Here is a 16,179-nt window from a genome sequence, read left to right on the forward strand (position 1 = left end):
GCTCACCTCTCTAAACCCTTTTTGGTGGCTAATAACACATCCTGCCCTGCCTGCTGCAGGCAAACTAATTGTTACTGAATGTTAATAATTGCTCAAGGTCAAATGTCCTCTTGCCTCCCTCATTCCACAAGCCCTGGAGGTGGCTCAGGTAGAGCTGAGTGGCCTTCCACTGCTGGGAAGTTGGACCCCTATGGAGTTCAAGGGTATTCCACTTGGAGTCTGACTCCACTTCCTGCACCACTGACTCAGAGAGGAAAATCCTGACCTTGGGTTCCAGTGCCCTTGAGTTCAGGCTGTGCTGATCCCAGACTAAGCTGTTCTCTTCCTGTTAGCCTGCCCTGTGGCAGCTTTTCCCTGCTTGGCCACAGCAGCACCAGGGCCCAGCTGGGTCTCTGAGCCCCAGGCTGGGGGTAGAGGTGGGTGGTACAGGGAAGGCACAGCCAGCCTCCTCTTAAGGACAGCAGACAAAAAAGGGCAGTGTTGGTGGAACGTGCAAATCCTCCTCCCTCAGTAGAGGCTGGAACAGAGACCTCCAGAGGCCCCTTCCAGCCTCTTTTCTCCAGGATTATTTGCTAGACTTGCCAGGAACTGCTGCAGGAGGAGTTTCTCTGATCAGCCCTGGGCCTGTGCTCATCTGCTCACCAGAAGCTGCCTTTTCCCTCCAGCCCCACGGCAGTGAGGAACAGCCACTGTCACATTTAGTCCTCCTGCACCAGCTGCCAGCCATGGGAGGGACTGTAGTGACCTGACTGCTGTGACTGCCTCACATTTATTGTGAGGTTGTATTTATCTCCCTACCTGGACTGCAGCTGCTGCTGCTCAGTTCCCAGCATGAGCCTGAAGGGGGAGAGAGATAGGATGGCCACTTGCTGGATTAGCTTCTCTTCCCAGGAAAGTGCAGTAGTAGAGCTGTGGAGCTTGAAGCCTGTACCTTGGGGGGGGGGGGGGGCGGAAAGCAACAGCTAAACATCATCTAAAAGCACAGTGTAAAAGGAGAATTTCAGATAGGAGGAGTCCCAGCTCCCCAGGTTTTTGGATGCATGGGAGGCAGCACCTTCAGGCTGCAGACACACTGGCTGTACTGGCTGCAGCACATTCACGGGAGCTGCATGAACTTGTCACTGCCTCACCAGGAACAGGCTCTCTGAGCTTACCCAGGGAACAGAGCTGGCTGCAGTAACGGGGGAAGGTAAACTGAAATGTTACTGTTGGGTGTTGTGGTGATGAGTTCTTACTCAACTGTGAGCAAACTGTCAGGGTTTGTAATACCCAAGAGGATTTTCCAAAGCTAAAGCTGGTTTAGAGGCAGAAGCTGTTGTAAGTGAAGGGATACACACACAGCTTCTCCAGCCTGCCCAGAGTCAGGAGGAGACACACTCCATGAGAAACCCACTTGTCACAAAGAGGAAAGTACAGCTTTTAAAGTTTTTTCCTAAACTAAGTATTACTACAGACTCCATCTTCTCTTCCATCCCTCACCAGCACAAGAATTGGGCTTTTAGATCCTCTCCATTTCCAAACAGTCAGTTGCTCTACAACAATATGCTAGAAACAGGCTGGAAAGCTGCTCTGACCAGGCTACTGAGGATTTTCTTGAATTCCAGTCACCTACAAAAACCAGGTACAAAATAAAATCCTTTCAACAGTGAGCAGCAAGGCAAGTTACTTACTGTGTTCCTCAGTGCAGCAGGAGTTGCCATAACTTACAAGAAGTTGGAGACTGAGCTTTTAGGTTTTGTCTTGGGAGTAGTTGAGACTGAATCATCCCTGTGCCTCAGCTGCTGCATCTTGTTCCTTTTCCTGACTCCAGTGATGTTTCCTAAGGAAGTGGGCCAGGTGATAAACCAGTCAGTTTTCTTTAGCACTAGAGAGATTAAATCATTCATGGGGTGGACAAAAAAGAGCTCCCTGAGACATGGGAGTAACATGGACATTTTGTTTCAGGACTCTGTAAAACTTAATTTAGCCAAGCTGCTTGTTAGAGCTTCCAAGCCTTTCCCATGGCAGTTTCTTCCCACAGGCTCCAGCTCACTTCAGACGTACATGGCAGAAGAGAGAAGTTCTTCTCAAACCTTGTGGCAGTTCAAGAAATCCTAAGTTTTAGCAGTGTAGCTGTTTGCAGCTGGTGTGGGGCCTTCCCAGATTTACAGCAATCTCACATTCATCCTCCCCTGCCCCCCCAACCCCCCCAACCAAAACACACAACAGTGGAGGGGGAGAAAGAAGCCCAGAGAGGGTTTTCCATCACTCTTGAGGCTGAGTGGGTTAGGGAGTGGGATACAGATCAGGTTGTGAAGCCTGGGCTACATGAAAACTATCCGTCAGTATTGCCTTTAATAATTCCTTGAATTCCTGCTAATAAATGGGATGACATGATGTGATGGTCCAAACAAGCACTTAAAAGAAAGCTATAGTGAAGAGGGTGCTCATCATACTCATGATTTTGAATAGTTTATTAAATGAAAGGTGAAGCATCAGTTTTAAATTGTACAAAAGGAAAAAAAAACCTCATATTGTAAATGTACAATTTACAGAATTACTAGCAAAACCAATCAAGGAGACACTCATAATACAAAAACCTATTGACTGCAAACTGAACTGGAGACCCATTGCAGGTACCATGATAATAAATGTTTGTTGTACAGTATTCTACAATGTTAAATTAGGAATCAGTTTTCCACACAGAGGACTGTGAAGCACAAGGTTTGTCTGAGACTCTGACTCAAACTGGGCAGCATCTGTTGTGCCACCATGCTCACAGAGTGATCCTGGGACAGGTCCTGCAGCCATTCCTGCACCCGGGCCATGGGGGATGCACAGAGGGAGGGAATGGGGTTTAGAAAGTTCCAGCTACATCTTGGGGTCAATACATCCCCAGCCCACACCGAGGAATGGCTGAATTACCTGGTCAAACATTTTTGGCAACTGTGTCTGAGAACTGCACATGTTGTGAGAGCCAAGCTCAGCTGGGTGAGGCGCTGGGCTGGCTGAATTTGGGCTTTCCCTGCCCGCACTGGGCACTGAGGGGTTGGGTTGATTTCCAGTAAGCTCAAAACAGAAAAAAGCTCCGTGATTCTTCTGCAGTTGCTACAACTAAAGCACCTCTGAAACTGCTGTGCTCCAAGTGGATCAGTCTGCTTTGTATCTCAACTGCTACTGAGTGCAGAAAGAAGATGAAGGTTTTGGGGCCTTTGAAGGTTTTTTGGGTTTTGTTAGAGATGTGGAGCTGTGGAGGGCCAGCACTGCTGGGGCCAACCCAGGCTGGGTAAGGAGCAGCTACTCCATTGAGTCATAAAATTGAAGCATAATGAAATCCAAAATCATTGAAGACATTGAAAAATAGCTTAGTACAATGAATTAGCTGAGAATGTTTTGGGGATTTTTGGAATTTTTTTAAAATGTTTTTAGCTTTTTTGAAAAATCATATTTTTTTCCAAAGAATTACTCTCAATATGCACAGTTAACACTGAAAATGTAGCTGTATTCCATTGTAAGCTTAAGAACTTCACCATCTAAGCACAAATTTCTATGCAGCACATACAGTACTTCTAACTGGCAAAATTAATTTACAAAAATAGCAGAAAAGGGAATTTACGGCATGGAAAGTAGACTCTGTTTTTATGGTACAGTTAAAATTACTTTTAGTATGCTAAAGTGATCCTTTCCCCCACCCTTGAACTATTTTTTTAATAGGAAAGTTGCTGTTTATGTACCTTGTGTTGGCAGGCTTGAAGTAGGTAGTAAAAACAGCAAAGTGATTACTTGAGAACCATTTGTGTGTTTTACTGAGAATACTTTATTTGCTGGTATAAGTTGCTAAAAATGCACAGAGCAAGTACCAATAGAAAATTTACTGGTTTTGTGTCCCCGTGTGCTATATAAAATGAATGTTACACAGCATCTGTTGGAAAAGTGGCTTCATGGACATCTCTTACTTTATGTCCCATTATAAATAAAAATAAATCTTCTCAAGAGTATAAAATCTGGGTTTATCATATCAGAATCTGAAATTTTTTGGCAGAGATGCACTTCATTAGAATTCTAACCTCTTCTCTGAGAGTGTTCTTCTCCATGCCTATGAGAGGACATAAGCGTACCATAATGTTAATCAAATCCAGTGTGTTCCAAAACACTTTTCTGTAGCCAGAATGACCTGCTTACAGTAGCCTTGCTAGTCAGTGGCTGATAGGCATAGGTTTAATAAAAATGGCTAGCTTTGAAAACATAAAAAGGCAAATGTTAAAACTGTTTTAAATTGTACAGCAGAAAAATAAAGTTAAAAAGTTCTGTTTTCACTCAATGTTGTTTTCAGAAAACATATGTAGAACAGTGTTTATTCTGACAGCTGTCTTAACAATTTAAAACTTCCTCCTCATCCAGAAAAAAAAAATCCGTATTAGGACAGTCAAGAACAGGGATACAAATGATTTTTTAGGTCAGCCCTTCTGAGGTGACTGGATTGGCCAACATTCCCGTGTGTCATTAAGAAGCTCTTCTCTCCATCACTACACCAATGGGTTGACCTCAATCATTTGGTTAAAAATCAAACCGTATCACATCAAAAATGTGGTTTTCATACAAGCTATCACAGTATATAGGCCTCTAGCTCTAAACAATAGAGTTCCAAGTTTGTAAAAGGTCTTCGCCAGACTTCAGAACATGGGCATGCCAAATCCCTGGAAAAGGTGGAAAACACAGTGGTTACGTGGGGTGGGACAAGAGCAGAGCTCAAAGCAAGCAGAACAAGCCAGGCCTTACTGAATCGTCCTCGATGATCGCCGCCGAGTCGAAGAAGTCCGGCCGCAGCTCCGCGCGCTCGCGCCGGTTCCGCGACGGCGGCTGCAACACACAGGAGTTGGAACAGCACGGGGCACAGGCAGCTCTGCAGGCTACAGCAGAGCTGTCCCTGCCCCTCACCCGCCCCCCCAATGGCACAAAACCTCTGGGGCAAAGCTGGACCCTGACATAGGACAGCACTCCCTCAATTCTTTTGTATTGAAGGAAGGGGGTAAAAAGCTGATGGATTCGAATTCTAAGTCTGTGCTCATAGTTAAGGACTTGCCCAAGGCTCTTGCTGACTTGAGAATGTTTCTGTATTGGGACTATAGGCCAGACTGCACAGAAACTCCCTCTTAACTGTGCTTTTAAGTTCACAGTGAAACTTGAGCTCTGACATGGTCAAAAACGGATTTACCAACAAAAAGGGTACTGAAGATATCGTAGTATTTCTGAGGCGTAAACCCTTAGGGCTGTCCTTCCCCAACAGCACAAGAGTAAATGTCAGCCTCACTGGCTTCATCAGTTCCTTCCTTTCCTTGCCTTGGATGTTACTTGGTAATCACATGAGTACTGGCAATAACCTCAGTAGGCAGCAGCTGCAAGTGAATCATCAGTTAAATGGTCTTTCCAAAACATTACAGCCCAGTCCTAATGTAACCGAGGGCTTGTTGTTTGGATATGAAAGGATAAACAGAAAGGCATAAAAATGGTGAGGTGTGTAATGCAAACTGCTCCTTTACCCATTGTATAAGGAAGCAGCCATTCCACAAGGGAGGCCAGGTAAGGTTGTAAGTGCTGCAAGGAACTTCTGCCTGCAGTCAGTGCAGTACCTGAAGGCACCTGACACTGCCATTGATGATGGGATCTGTTTGGGAGCAATTCCTGTTTAAGGAACTCCTACCCACCCACCAGTGCCTGTGCTACCTCCTGCTGTGCCAGCAGGACTCTGGCTATGACTTACTGAGACCTCGAAAAAGGACCCCCTGTCCACCCCACCTCTGCAAAATCAAACCAACCAGGAAAGGGACAGACAGAAAGCCCTTGGCTGTGTCAGTCTGACCAGGAAAGAACAGACAGAAACCCTTTGGCTGTGTCAGTCTGACACAGTGTGGTTGCTTAAAGAGCCCTGTCAGCACAGCCTGAAACTCATAACCTGATCCTTGCAGATCAGGTGCAAGTCGCAGGTGGGTGATGGTGCTGCCAGCACCTGCTACTGCCCAAGAAGAGAATCTTGGGGAGGAGGAGCACTAAGCAATGCTCCTTGTGCGGCTGTGGAACAAACCCACTGGGCCTGATCCTTCAGCTGGAGGCTCTTGGGAGTGCCCACATCATTGCCACTCTAACATTCAGACAAACAGAAGTCAGGCTCAAAATTTTGGAAATTTTTGTTCATACTTCTAAAATTCCTTTTAAATTAGCTTTCAACTGTTTTAAACTTGCCATTGATAAGATTTACTGACCAGATCAATGACCATTGTGTCCTCAAATTCTTCATTCATGTCCTCTAGCTGGCCTCGTGAGGACATCATTACATCTTCAAAGATGGGCTCAGCGTCATCTTCCATTAGACCTCGTCTGATTAAATAAATAGAGAGTCATTTTGAGGCAGAAAAATTTCCCAGCCCTGATCTTTGTAATTAAAAAGAATGTTGAAATCCTATCACTTGATGCCTTCACCCAAACCCTGATGCTGAATGTAAAGCCAGCAGACTCTCTGGAATATCAATGGGAATTAAAACCCCCCTGGGTTTAAGTCCTGGCCCAGGCTAAAGCAGCAAGTCCCACTACAGCACTATGAACAGTAATTAGTGTTGTGCCCAACAAGAACAGGGCAAGAACCCCTCTGTGTTTGCTTGCCCTTTACCACGGAGAAGCGACACTGTTGGCCAGGATCATTGGTAAAGCCCTGGGACTCCAGCAGTGCCTCCAAGCCCAGTTCCAAAGGCTGTAAGGATTCCAGCCTCCGGCTGAAGGACTCGGTAGGATCAACACAGAGCATGTGGTGCCCCAGCATTCACCCATATGTGTTCCCTCCACTACTGCTCGGGGGGACACCTTGGCAAAAAAGGATAGGAAGTTCACACAAAGGAACAGGCTTGTGGGCAGAGCTCACAAGGAATTACACAGCACACAAACCATGGAACCCCCTGACATGGGAACAACTGAAGGCTGGGACAGAGGAACGGCAGGGCTGGACTGGATCCATCCCAGCACTACAAACTGTCCCTCTGCGTTCACCACAAGGGTGAAATGGCACAGAAATTACTGGAACCAGCAGCAAAGTAACTTTTCCCTTTGGTGCTCTGCACACAAGTCTGCTGAGGGCAGCAGGCTGGGAGCACTTACACTGCATGCCTTACGCCACTCCTGCCTTTCATGTAGTTCATTCCTGTCCTGTCCTTTCGATTGAGATCTTCCAGCTTCTGCTGGCCCAGCCATGAGATCTGCATCTGGGGACTGACACAAGGGAGCATGTTAGGACTGACAGCAGCAACAGGCCTGAGCTGCCTATTTTGGGGCAATATCTGTCTCCAAGTTCTGTCTGGCCATACTTCAGATTATGATAATTTAATCACATCCATCATTGTACACATCTTCTAGATTGCCTTACACAACTTGTCTCCTCTCACTGTATGTGCACAAAAAAATCAATTAACTGTTGCAATAAAAGCAGGTATGGAAAACACTGACATTGCTCCTATTTTAGGGGCAGGCACCTAGAGTGGGCACCTCTAAAATTTGTTACTGTTAAAATACTACTTCACTGTGTTAGATCAAGCAAAGTATGAGCAAGAGTGGATTCAAATTAGTAACTGACACATTTTAAAACAAAAATGTCACACAACGTTGAAAACCAAATTGCTTTTACACAAATACCATGAACTTAAGGGCCAGTAGCTCATAAATAAATACCTTCCAGGCTGCACTGCTGATGCCGACAGCCAGCAATGCCTCTGCTACAATTTGTATGGGGCAGCATAAGGAAACAGCAGCAAACTCAGTGCAGCTCTTCTGCAGCAACACCAGGTTTTATGGTACTATGCACCCTTGCACCCTAGTAAGGCTAACAGGATAAACTGGGATAACCCATGGGAAAGCAACCTAGAACCAAACCTTCTACTGAACATGATTAACCTGTCAGCTCAGCAGCTCACTGGTCTGTAGCTGTGGCCCAGGGTCACATGCCTGTCCCAACACCCAGCCTGTGCTCACCTGCCCCATCCTGGCAGCACCTGCTGGCAATGACCACGGAACCACTGACAGAAAATAACGAATGTTTTCCCACTAAATGGAGGTGATAAAATGGGAGCAAAGGGACAAAAAGAATGTATAATTTATGGCAGTTACCCCAAACCAGGAATTACTAGCTCAGTCGCTGGAATGGGATCGCAGAGTTAATTTAGAAAAGATCAGTCAGGGTGTCTGGAGAACCTTAACTCTGACCTTGGGCAGGGGGAAAGAAAAGAGAATACCTACAGATCTTCTGGAGAAACAGTTCCACCCAGCCTGGGACACAAGCACTAAGAGGATTTAACCAGAGCTGCATGCCTGCACTATGAGAGTTTTAACATAAGGAATTTCTACGATTATTTCATTACAATGTATTTTTTCTGGGACCTGAAGATAATCCAAGTATTGCTAAGCTGTAGTCAAGACATTTCCAGGTGGCTTTGCAAATCAACAGTGCATCTCTGGAGCCATAGGCTAAGAGTATCAATATAAACCACATGCAATTCCTTTGCCTGTCTGACTGTATTTGATGCTGCAATTCCAATACTTACTTGTGTAAAAAATCCTGTTCAGATCCCTGCTCCGACTCGTGCTCCTGGATCTGCTCTCCCATTTGTCTGGTGTTCTCTCTCAGCACAGTGGAGGTGAGCTGAGGTGCCTGCAGTGTCCCTGGAGTATGTATGTTCTCGTTCCTGTTCAGCCAGGAGCCTTCCAGGCTCTCATCTAGAGACAGAACACTAAAATCACTGCTGATTTCTGACCACATGCAGGGCAGCATTCAAACAAGTGTGCAAAGGGATCCCCTGGATAAACACTTGCAATGATAAGGTTTTCAGCTCTAATTTTAGACTCTGTCCTTTTAAGTATTACTACCAGCTATTCCCAGCAATAACAACAATTTAAAGCAGAAATCCTGAACAAACACAAACCCCCATTGCAAACAAAGTCATAGTGCAGCACTGCCTCTACTGTTGAGTATCTTGCACATAAACAACCAAGGGAATTCCCAGTTCCTGCATTTACAATTTAAATATGAGACTATTAATCCCATGCACCTACAGCAACCAAGATACAGTCAAACACTAAGATGAGGTGGAGCATAAACCACAAAATCTGGTCAGTCCAGATCTTCTGATATCAAAACCACTGGAGTGGAGCAGGGAAGGGATATTTTACTCAGTGATAATAATGTAAAGATGACTGAAGGTCTACGTGGGATCTGGTGCTCATGTTGGGAATGGAGCAAAGCAGAGAGGAGGGAAGAGGGAGGACTTGATAAGAATGGGACAGAGCAGGAAGTCTGCAGCCCAAGACATGTAGAAAAAAATTCAGCTGCTGGAGTAAAAGACAGGAGATGACAACAGAGATGACAAGATCACAGATTTAACAGGAAATGTGTGGTGAGGAAGTAGAGGGGAACTCCACAGATCTATTCATTCTGCCTTTGCTTTTTACTACCCTTGAGGCATAAATGTTGTCCAAAAAGCTGCCTATTCTTGAATATACCTTTGAACCATTTTCATGTTAGGGATTATTTTTAAAAAACCTATTGATTTCCTTAAGGCATTGTGAAGAAATGTCACAGAGCACATTTCCTCTCAGGAGCAATGGGGAATGTTCTCTAAGCCGGTCTGTGCTGGATTTAGGTGAGAAAGAAACCAGAGGGGACTGGACATGGTTCTTTGATGCCACGGTCATTTCAGTAGTGACCTTTCTCCTGTTCTAGATCCTTTAGAGTGGAAATTAAAGAAACAAAAAAAGAGGAGATTCTCAAATGGAAAAGTGTTGGAAATCAATTCTCCCTTCTATTGATCACTGAAAGAGCGGAACACAAAAGAATATGAGGCAAACAAAGCCTAAAAACTACATCTTAACCCCAAGATTTGCCTTACAGAGAAGCAAAGATGCTACTACACTTCCCAGGATTAAAAAAATGATATAGGTAAAATACAGTACAATAGAATGAAAATGACAACAAGAGGAAAGAAGAAAATCTCAGTAGCTGAATTCTGTGAACATCCTGGCATCCTGAAGGAGGAAAAACAGTGCCTGAAGAAAGGAGCCAGTATGTTATGTACCTACACTCAGTGCTGGCTGTGAGAAACCAAAGGACTTGGTGCAGGCACTGTTCAACACGAACTGCAGTGGAGAATGGACCTGGCTGTATGGGTAAACTTTTGAGGAATATTTTGGGAAACAGCTGTATATCAGGAAAATTTGCACCTGATTCCTTACTGAGGGGTTACTGTCATAGATACTGACCTTGGAAAAAAACCCTGAAGTTTAAGATCCCACTTACACCTACTTTGTAGTGGAACAGTAAATTAATACTCACAAAAGTCCACACCACATCACACAGGCTGACTAGGAACAGAAACAGCCATGTAAGAAATTTGCTATCACAGCCAGATTCCTGATGAACACATCTGAGCTCCCAGAAAGAGTAAATGCAGACACTAGATAACAGTACTATTTTAAACAAAAATAGTGTCTTTTTTGTGTTCCTCAGTGGTCCTGCAACAACAGAGATCTATATCAGAATTTCTGCCTGGAATTTGCTCCAACTCCTTGTGAATTAAGAACTGCCCAGAGGGAAGCACAGGCAGAAACCCAGCAGTCCAGGAGTGAGAAAGAGCAGGTAACTGCACTACCTGCAGAGCAGGTAACTCCACAAACACCACCTCCACCAGCAGTAAGAGCTTTAATAGCTCTGATTGCCAATTTCAGTCACAACAAACAAGAACAGGGGCCTGCGGTGATATTTCCCCTAAAGACACGCCCAGGCCTAACAGAATGTGCAGAACAGAAGCCTTGGTTCTGCCACATCCAGCACGTAGCACATGTTTCTGCATGAACCGGTATACCCCACTCTCCTGAGAGTCCACAATGCCAAAGCCCTGAGCCCACACCAACCTTCCACCCTCTTTTTGTGGAGGGGAGGTCGGCCCTTCTTATTCCTCACGGAGGAGGCCTTGCTGCTGCTGCTGCCGCTGTTCACTGACATCCTGTCGTCCTCGCCGCCTGTCACCAGCGAGTTCCGGTACGAGATCAGCGGCAGCCAAACGTCCTCTCTTCTCTCCATCATCTGCTCTGTCAGGAACTTCTCCAAGTAGGTGTGCCTGGAAAGGAAAGGCAGGGGGTACAGAGATGCAACAATCTCCCTACAGACACCTGGATATGGCCACTGTGTCAGCAACCACTGCATCAGAGCCACTGCTGCAAGGATGCAGGATATCCTTTGTCCTGGAACAAGAGAAACTGGTTAGGATGCAGGATATCTTTTGGGATCCTGGAACAAGAAACACAGGTTTAGTCAAATGCAAGCATTTATTTTTCCGTAGGAAATCTGAAGACCTGGTCCACTGCCATGATTGTACACAAGGTAACTAAAAGGAGGAACCAACAACTCCCTCCTGGTCTGGAGGGCATGGGAGCTGTTTTCTTTTTCTATTGGTTGTTTTATTATGGAATTTGAAGTAATCTCTAAAATGAACATGCAAATCTACATAAATGTGATTCTAACGAGTTTCAGACTGCAGAGCCAAACATTCAGAAATTTGGTAAAAGAACTCAGGTACTTCAGCATCACTTCCTTGCACCCTTCCTCAATTTCCTTTAATACCATCTCGTCAGGTTGCCAGCAGTGGAAGTGACCCCCACATATTCCAAAGGCAGGGTTTTCCTCTGTTTGCTCAAGGCAGCTCAGAGCTGTTACACAGCCCAGCTCCAGAACAGGGCCAGGAGCCACACTGCTCATGCCAGGGTAACAATCACATCAACTTTTTGATTCAATGAATGGGATAACTTTGTTAAAAAATCAGCAGGTTCCTGCTGTTCTACTGCATATTACAAATGCTTCCTCCTTCCCTTTTTCATGTGCACACTAACGCCCAAACCTGGCACTAACTGGAAATTCTTGGTGTATTCTCTGTTTTACAGTACCTAACCGTGCCACTTGAGTGCTTCATGACTTCAGAGAATCCACCTACAGAAGAGTCTTGGAAAGTAAGATTTCTGCCGCCAGTTTGTATTTACAGAACTAGAGTGCATGTTGATGGGCAAATTGTGAAGGAGTAAAATGACACCACTTAGGAGCTCTTCACTGTCCAGATGAAGACAGCGCCCCGAGACATCTTTTGCAAGCATTTTGGGGGAGCTTCAAACTGGCAGTTCTTATCAACTCTGAATTTCCAGAAGTGAGAACACCATGCTGAGGCTCTGCCTCATCAGACACCCACTAGTCAGTGACTTTGAGAGAAATAAATGGAAATAAGTGCCTCCAAGGACAATCACCTCTAGTCCATCAGGATTTCCCTGCCTGTATCTGCCTTGTGGGTTTGTAACAGTGTTAGTACAATTTTTTTTTTCTCCAGCTCTATGAGCCTGGCACCTTAAATGAACAGTTTCATATTAAATCCACAGATTTGAATAAATCCATAAATGGCTATCACCAGTTCTGGAGATTACTCATAAAATGGGTAGCCAGATTAACAGGACAGGAAAACTAAATGAAAGCAGGGCTGCTTCTCCATTCCCAAACTGGAAACTTCTCCCTTTTCTCCCCCCAGAAAGAGAATCCAGCAGCCCCACAGAAGGAGGCAGAAGCCCTGTGGAAGAGCAGCATGTGCTGCACCCTGCCAGGGAGGCTGCTGTGGAGCCAGGCCCTGACACCTGCAGGCTCCTGGGTGATGATTTGAGGGTGAGACAGGGAAGCCAAGTGGGAGGACTTGGGCAGCCAGGCAGCCATGTGCTCCTGAGACTGTGAGGGCTCCAGAGCACTTCTGGCTGCAGATAAGAGCTCGTGGCTGAGCTTGGGGAGGGCCCTGGGTGGGGAGTGAGGGAAGGAGGGAGGGAAGCAATCCCAAGCACGGGACTTCTCCAGCAGATGGTGGTCATGGACCTTCCTACACACAGGCAGCCCCCGCAGAAGGGGAGAGGTCCCTGTGGGTTGGAGAAGCTAGAGAGAAGGGCAAATCCAGCATCCCAATCCTGTCCTGGCAGTGGAGCACCCTAGGCAGGAGGGGAGCCACCTCCACAAAATCCTTACAATGTCAGCAACTTGAACTGACCCTTCTCGTGGTCACCATAGCCCGTGGGGTCTGGGGCCAGGCTGAACTCATCCTCATGCAGCAGTCTGGCACAGATTAGATAAATCAGGCCCTAAAGCATCTATTTCTTTTCACTGATCTTCAGATTCAGCAGAAGTCACTAGCTCAGGCATAGATGACTACAACAAAGGTAGATAAAACCAGGAGAGATGGATTCCACCACTGCAATCCTTACAGTCCTGCAGGAGCAGCCACTGGTTGTGTATGTGGGCAGGGGAACCTTTGAGACAGAACTGAAATGGCAACATGGAAGCTGAAGGAACAAAATGTCTCAAAAAACTGAATTTCACTCGAAGGCTCAGGTTAGCAGAAGCTGTCATGGACAGTGTTTAGACACTGGAAAATGTCAGACACTGAAAACCTGTGGAAGAGATGACACTGCAGAAAAGGCTAAATTTCACTAAATTCAATAGGAAACAGGCCAGTGGCACTGAGACCAACATGCAGGAGAACCTACAGTTCAGCTAGGAAGATAGGCCATTAAACTCTGTTATCCTTAAATCCTGTCCTGAAGAATAGGACAGAGGCTGACAAGATTACAGGATGTAATAATGAAGTGCAGCTGCATAACTGGAGTGCCAAGACAACCCAACTGGATCATCCCATTCCCAAGCTCCTTTAACTATCTGTCCTACAGTGTTGCTGAATTGAGAAATTATTGATACAATGAAAAAGTTAAATTGGTTCAAGTGTGTACATGTTAAAAATTATACGAAAGTAACCAAGATGCATTTCTTATTGCACAGATAAAACTGTAATATTCATAATTGTTAACCCTAATAAAAAAGTCCTTTAAAAGAAATGTCTTCACAGAAAAAAATCTGTGAACCTTCACAGCAAGGTCTGACAGAAAGAGTCAGCTGAGGTCATTCCAGTTGATCTTTGACTAACACTCATTGTGGTCACAGAATTGACTGGAAAAATACCTATAATCATAAATCAGCAGATCTGGCAACTGCACTTTTTAACTGGTCATAAAGTTATTCCTTGAATTCAGTTCTACACTGGGCCATAGTGCTTGGGTGATGTTTGACTGGAGTCCTCTTCCAATGTATTAAAAGAAACAACAAATATACATTTATACTTTATCAAAATATACAGCAGAAAACAGCTGTTACAGCAGTGGTGACAGACTGTAAATTCCCGGCACTGCTGATGTTTAATTTCTTTTCTTCTAGCCTGAAAAAACACTGGTTTTTTTTCATATCCAGTACCCCATGGGAAATTTTAAACAACGTTGTTTTGGGAGGTCTCAAGCTCACCTCATTGGTGAACCTGATTTTCCTTTTCCAATTCATTTTTATTTCTTTAAAACAAAAAAGGATGAGTAAGTATGTATGTGAAATGTCTCACTGGGACTTTCTACAGCCCCTGTTAGATTGTGGAAACCTCAAAGGAGGGAGTTGAAACCCACACTGCATGGATTAACAGAGCCCAGGGAAGAACACAAAGCATTACTTACACAGTCTTTTTGTCCTGTCGCAAGAGCTTGGAAGAAAATTCACTTAGCACTTCGAGGAAAGCAAGGTTAGGAGGTGGATAGTCTTGTCCTTTCTGATTCTGGTATTTGAAGGCAAACTCTATGCCATCTCTACAGTAAAGAAATATTAACATATTCAGACATTTGCAACAACAACAAAACAAAACAAAATTAAAAAAAAAACCCAACCCCAAACAAATTGCCCAAAATCTGAGCTGTGAAGAAATTGTTTGTATCCTCAGATCCCATCACAGTGTTTTTTCCCCATTACTAGCAAAAAGCTGCTTTTGAACTAAGGGGAATGCAGAGCTGCCTGTGGACTTGTGAGACCCCACCCAGATCAGCACATGGCCAGTCCCTGCAAGAGGGAACTCGCCCAGAGTGGGAACTCGGCAGGTGCAGCCCAGGGGGCAGGAGCTGCACAGGATGTGTCAGATCAAACAGGAGCCACCCTCTGCAGCCAGAGCAGGGAACTGAGTCCCCAGAGCAGGAACACACCTACTTCTGCTTTGTCATCTGTGACTAAAGGAATGCTCTCCCTTCCCTCACCCACCATGGCACAAGTGTCCCCTGGCTCCTGCCTGGCTGGCACAGGACGTGGCTGCTGCCTGCTGACCCAGCCTTGCTGATCTTGGTCTCAAGGACTGAGTCTCTGAGACAGCAAACCTTAGCATTTCAACTTTTTTGTGGCATGGCAAAGTCGTAAGTTAAATTTAGCAGAACCTTCCTACACTTTTCCATGCAGCAGTTACTTAAAAATTTCCAGTCCACTTTAAGATTTCCAAAGTATTTTTGAAGTATCTTGTTATGAAAGTCTTTGGTTTCTCCAGAATCCATAGTGGTGTGGGCCAAAGAACCATCCTCAGTTGTTAGACACAGCCCACACAAGCTTAACTTGTGATAAACAAACATATCCACTCCAATAAATTCCAAGAAATAATGAGGTAGCAGCCATTTTTTTTCCATTCTACCTACATACATACACACCCCTCTACTTAAACTAGAAAAGAAAATATACTTATTCCATGGCCTGTTGAGATTATGCACCTTTAGAAAGGATATGCCAAACATGAGTTTTAATCTGAAGTAATACAAAAATCTAGTTTATTTACCACCACTCACTTGTGTAGTGTGGCCACAGCCTCTCTTGTCTTGATCTGATCCAAGCCAAAAGTGAGGGCAAAGCGCCGGGCCAGCTCCTTAATGCCACTGACATGGGCAGATGTCCTGTCCAGGTTGGGACCTTGCTCCTGAACAAGCTCATTGAACAGCTGCAGAGAGAGTTCAGAGGTTGACATCTGGAAAACACTTTTATTGAGAAAGACCTGGGTTCTGAACCTGCTCCACCTGAGAGTGGCTTTTGCGATGACTTTTTGCCCTGCGACGTAACAGAGTCCCTGTCCCTTCCCAGAATTTGTTCTGTCCCTCTGCTGTTTGCCAGCTGTCCCCCATCTTGTGCTTGTGTGGACAATAACTAAGAGTTATTTTGGTGGAATTCTGCACCCACCTTCCCTGAATTCCATCTCTGATTCTTCCAACTCATCAATCAGGTCCTGCATTCTCGTGCTGTTCTCTGAAACA

At 45.2% G+C, this 16,179-nt stretch overlaps 1 protein-coding gene across 4 annotated transcripts in view; it reads right to left on the minus strand.

Moving 5' to 3' along the window:
* Positions 1-2,435: 2,435 nt before the first annotated feature.
* STAG1 (STAG1 cohesin complex component) overlaps positions 2,436-16,179 on the minus strand; it is a 168,337-nt gene continuing 154,593 nt past the window's right edge. For all 4 annotated transcript variants that reach the window (XM_085069985.1, XM_085069986.1, XM_085069982.1 and 1 more), the window contains 8 exons: positions 15,721-15,869; positions 14,581-14,709; positions 10,924-11,129; positions 8,562-8,733; positions 7,126-7,236; positions 6,240-6,354; positions 4,759-4,839; positions 2,436-4,676 (listed from right to left, as the gene is read on the minus strand). In XM_085069985.1, the coding sequence (XP_084926111.1) occupies positions 4,653-4,676; positions 4,759-4,839; positions 6,240-6,354; positions 7,126-7,236; positions 8,562-8,733; positions 10,924-11,129; positions 14,581-14,709; positions 15,721-15,869 (987 nt within the window). In that variant the 3' untranslated portion in view covers positions 2,436-4,652. The remainder of the gene's footprint in view (positions 4,677-4,758; positions 4,840-6,239; positions 6,355-7,125; positions 7,237-8,561; positions 8,734-10,923; positions 11,130-14,580; positions 14,710-15,720; positions 15,870-16,179) is intronic.

This window comes from Lichenostomus cassidix, chromosome 9 (genome assembly GCF_008360975.1).
Source record: "Lichenostomus cassidix isolate B80296 chromosome 9, HeHo_3.0, whole genome shotgun sequence".
Classification (NCBI taxonomy): Eukaryota; Metazoa; Chordata; class Aves; order Passeriformes; family Meliphagidae; genus Lichenostomus; species Lichenostomus cassidix.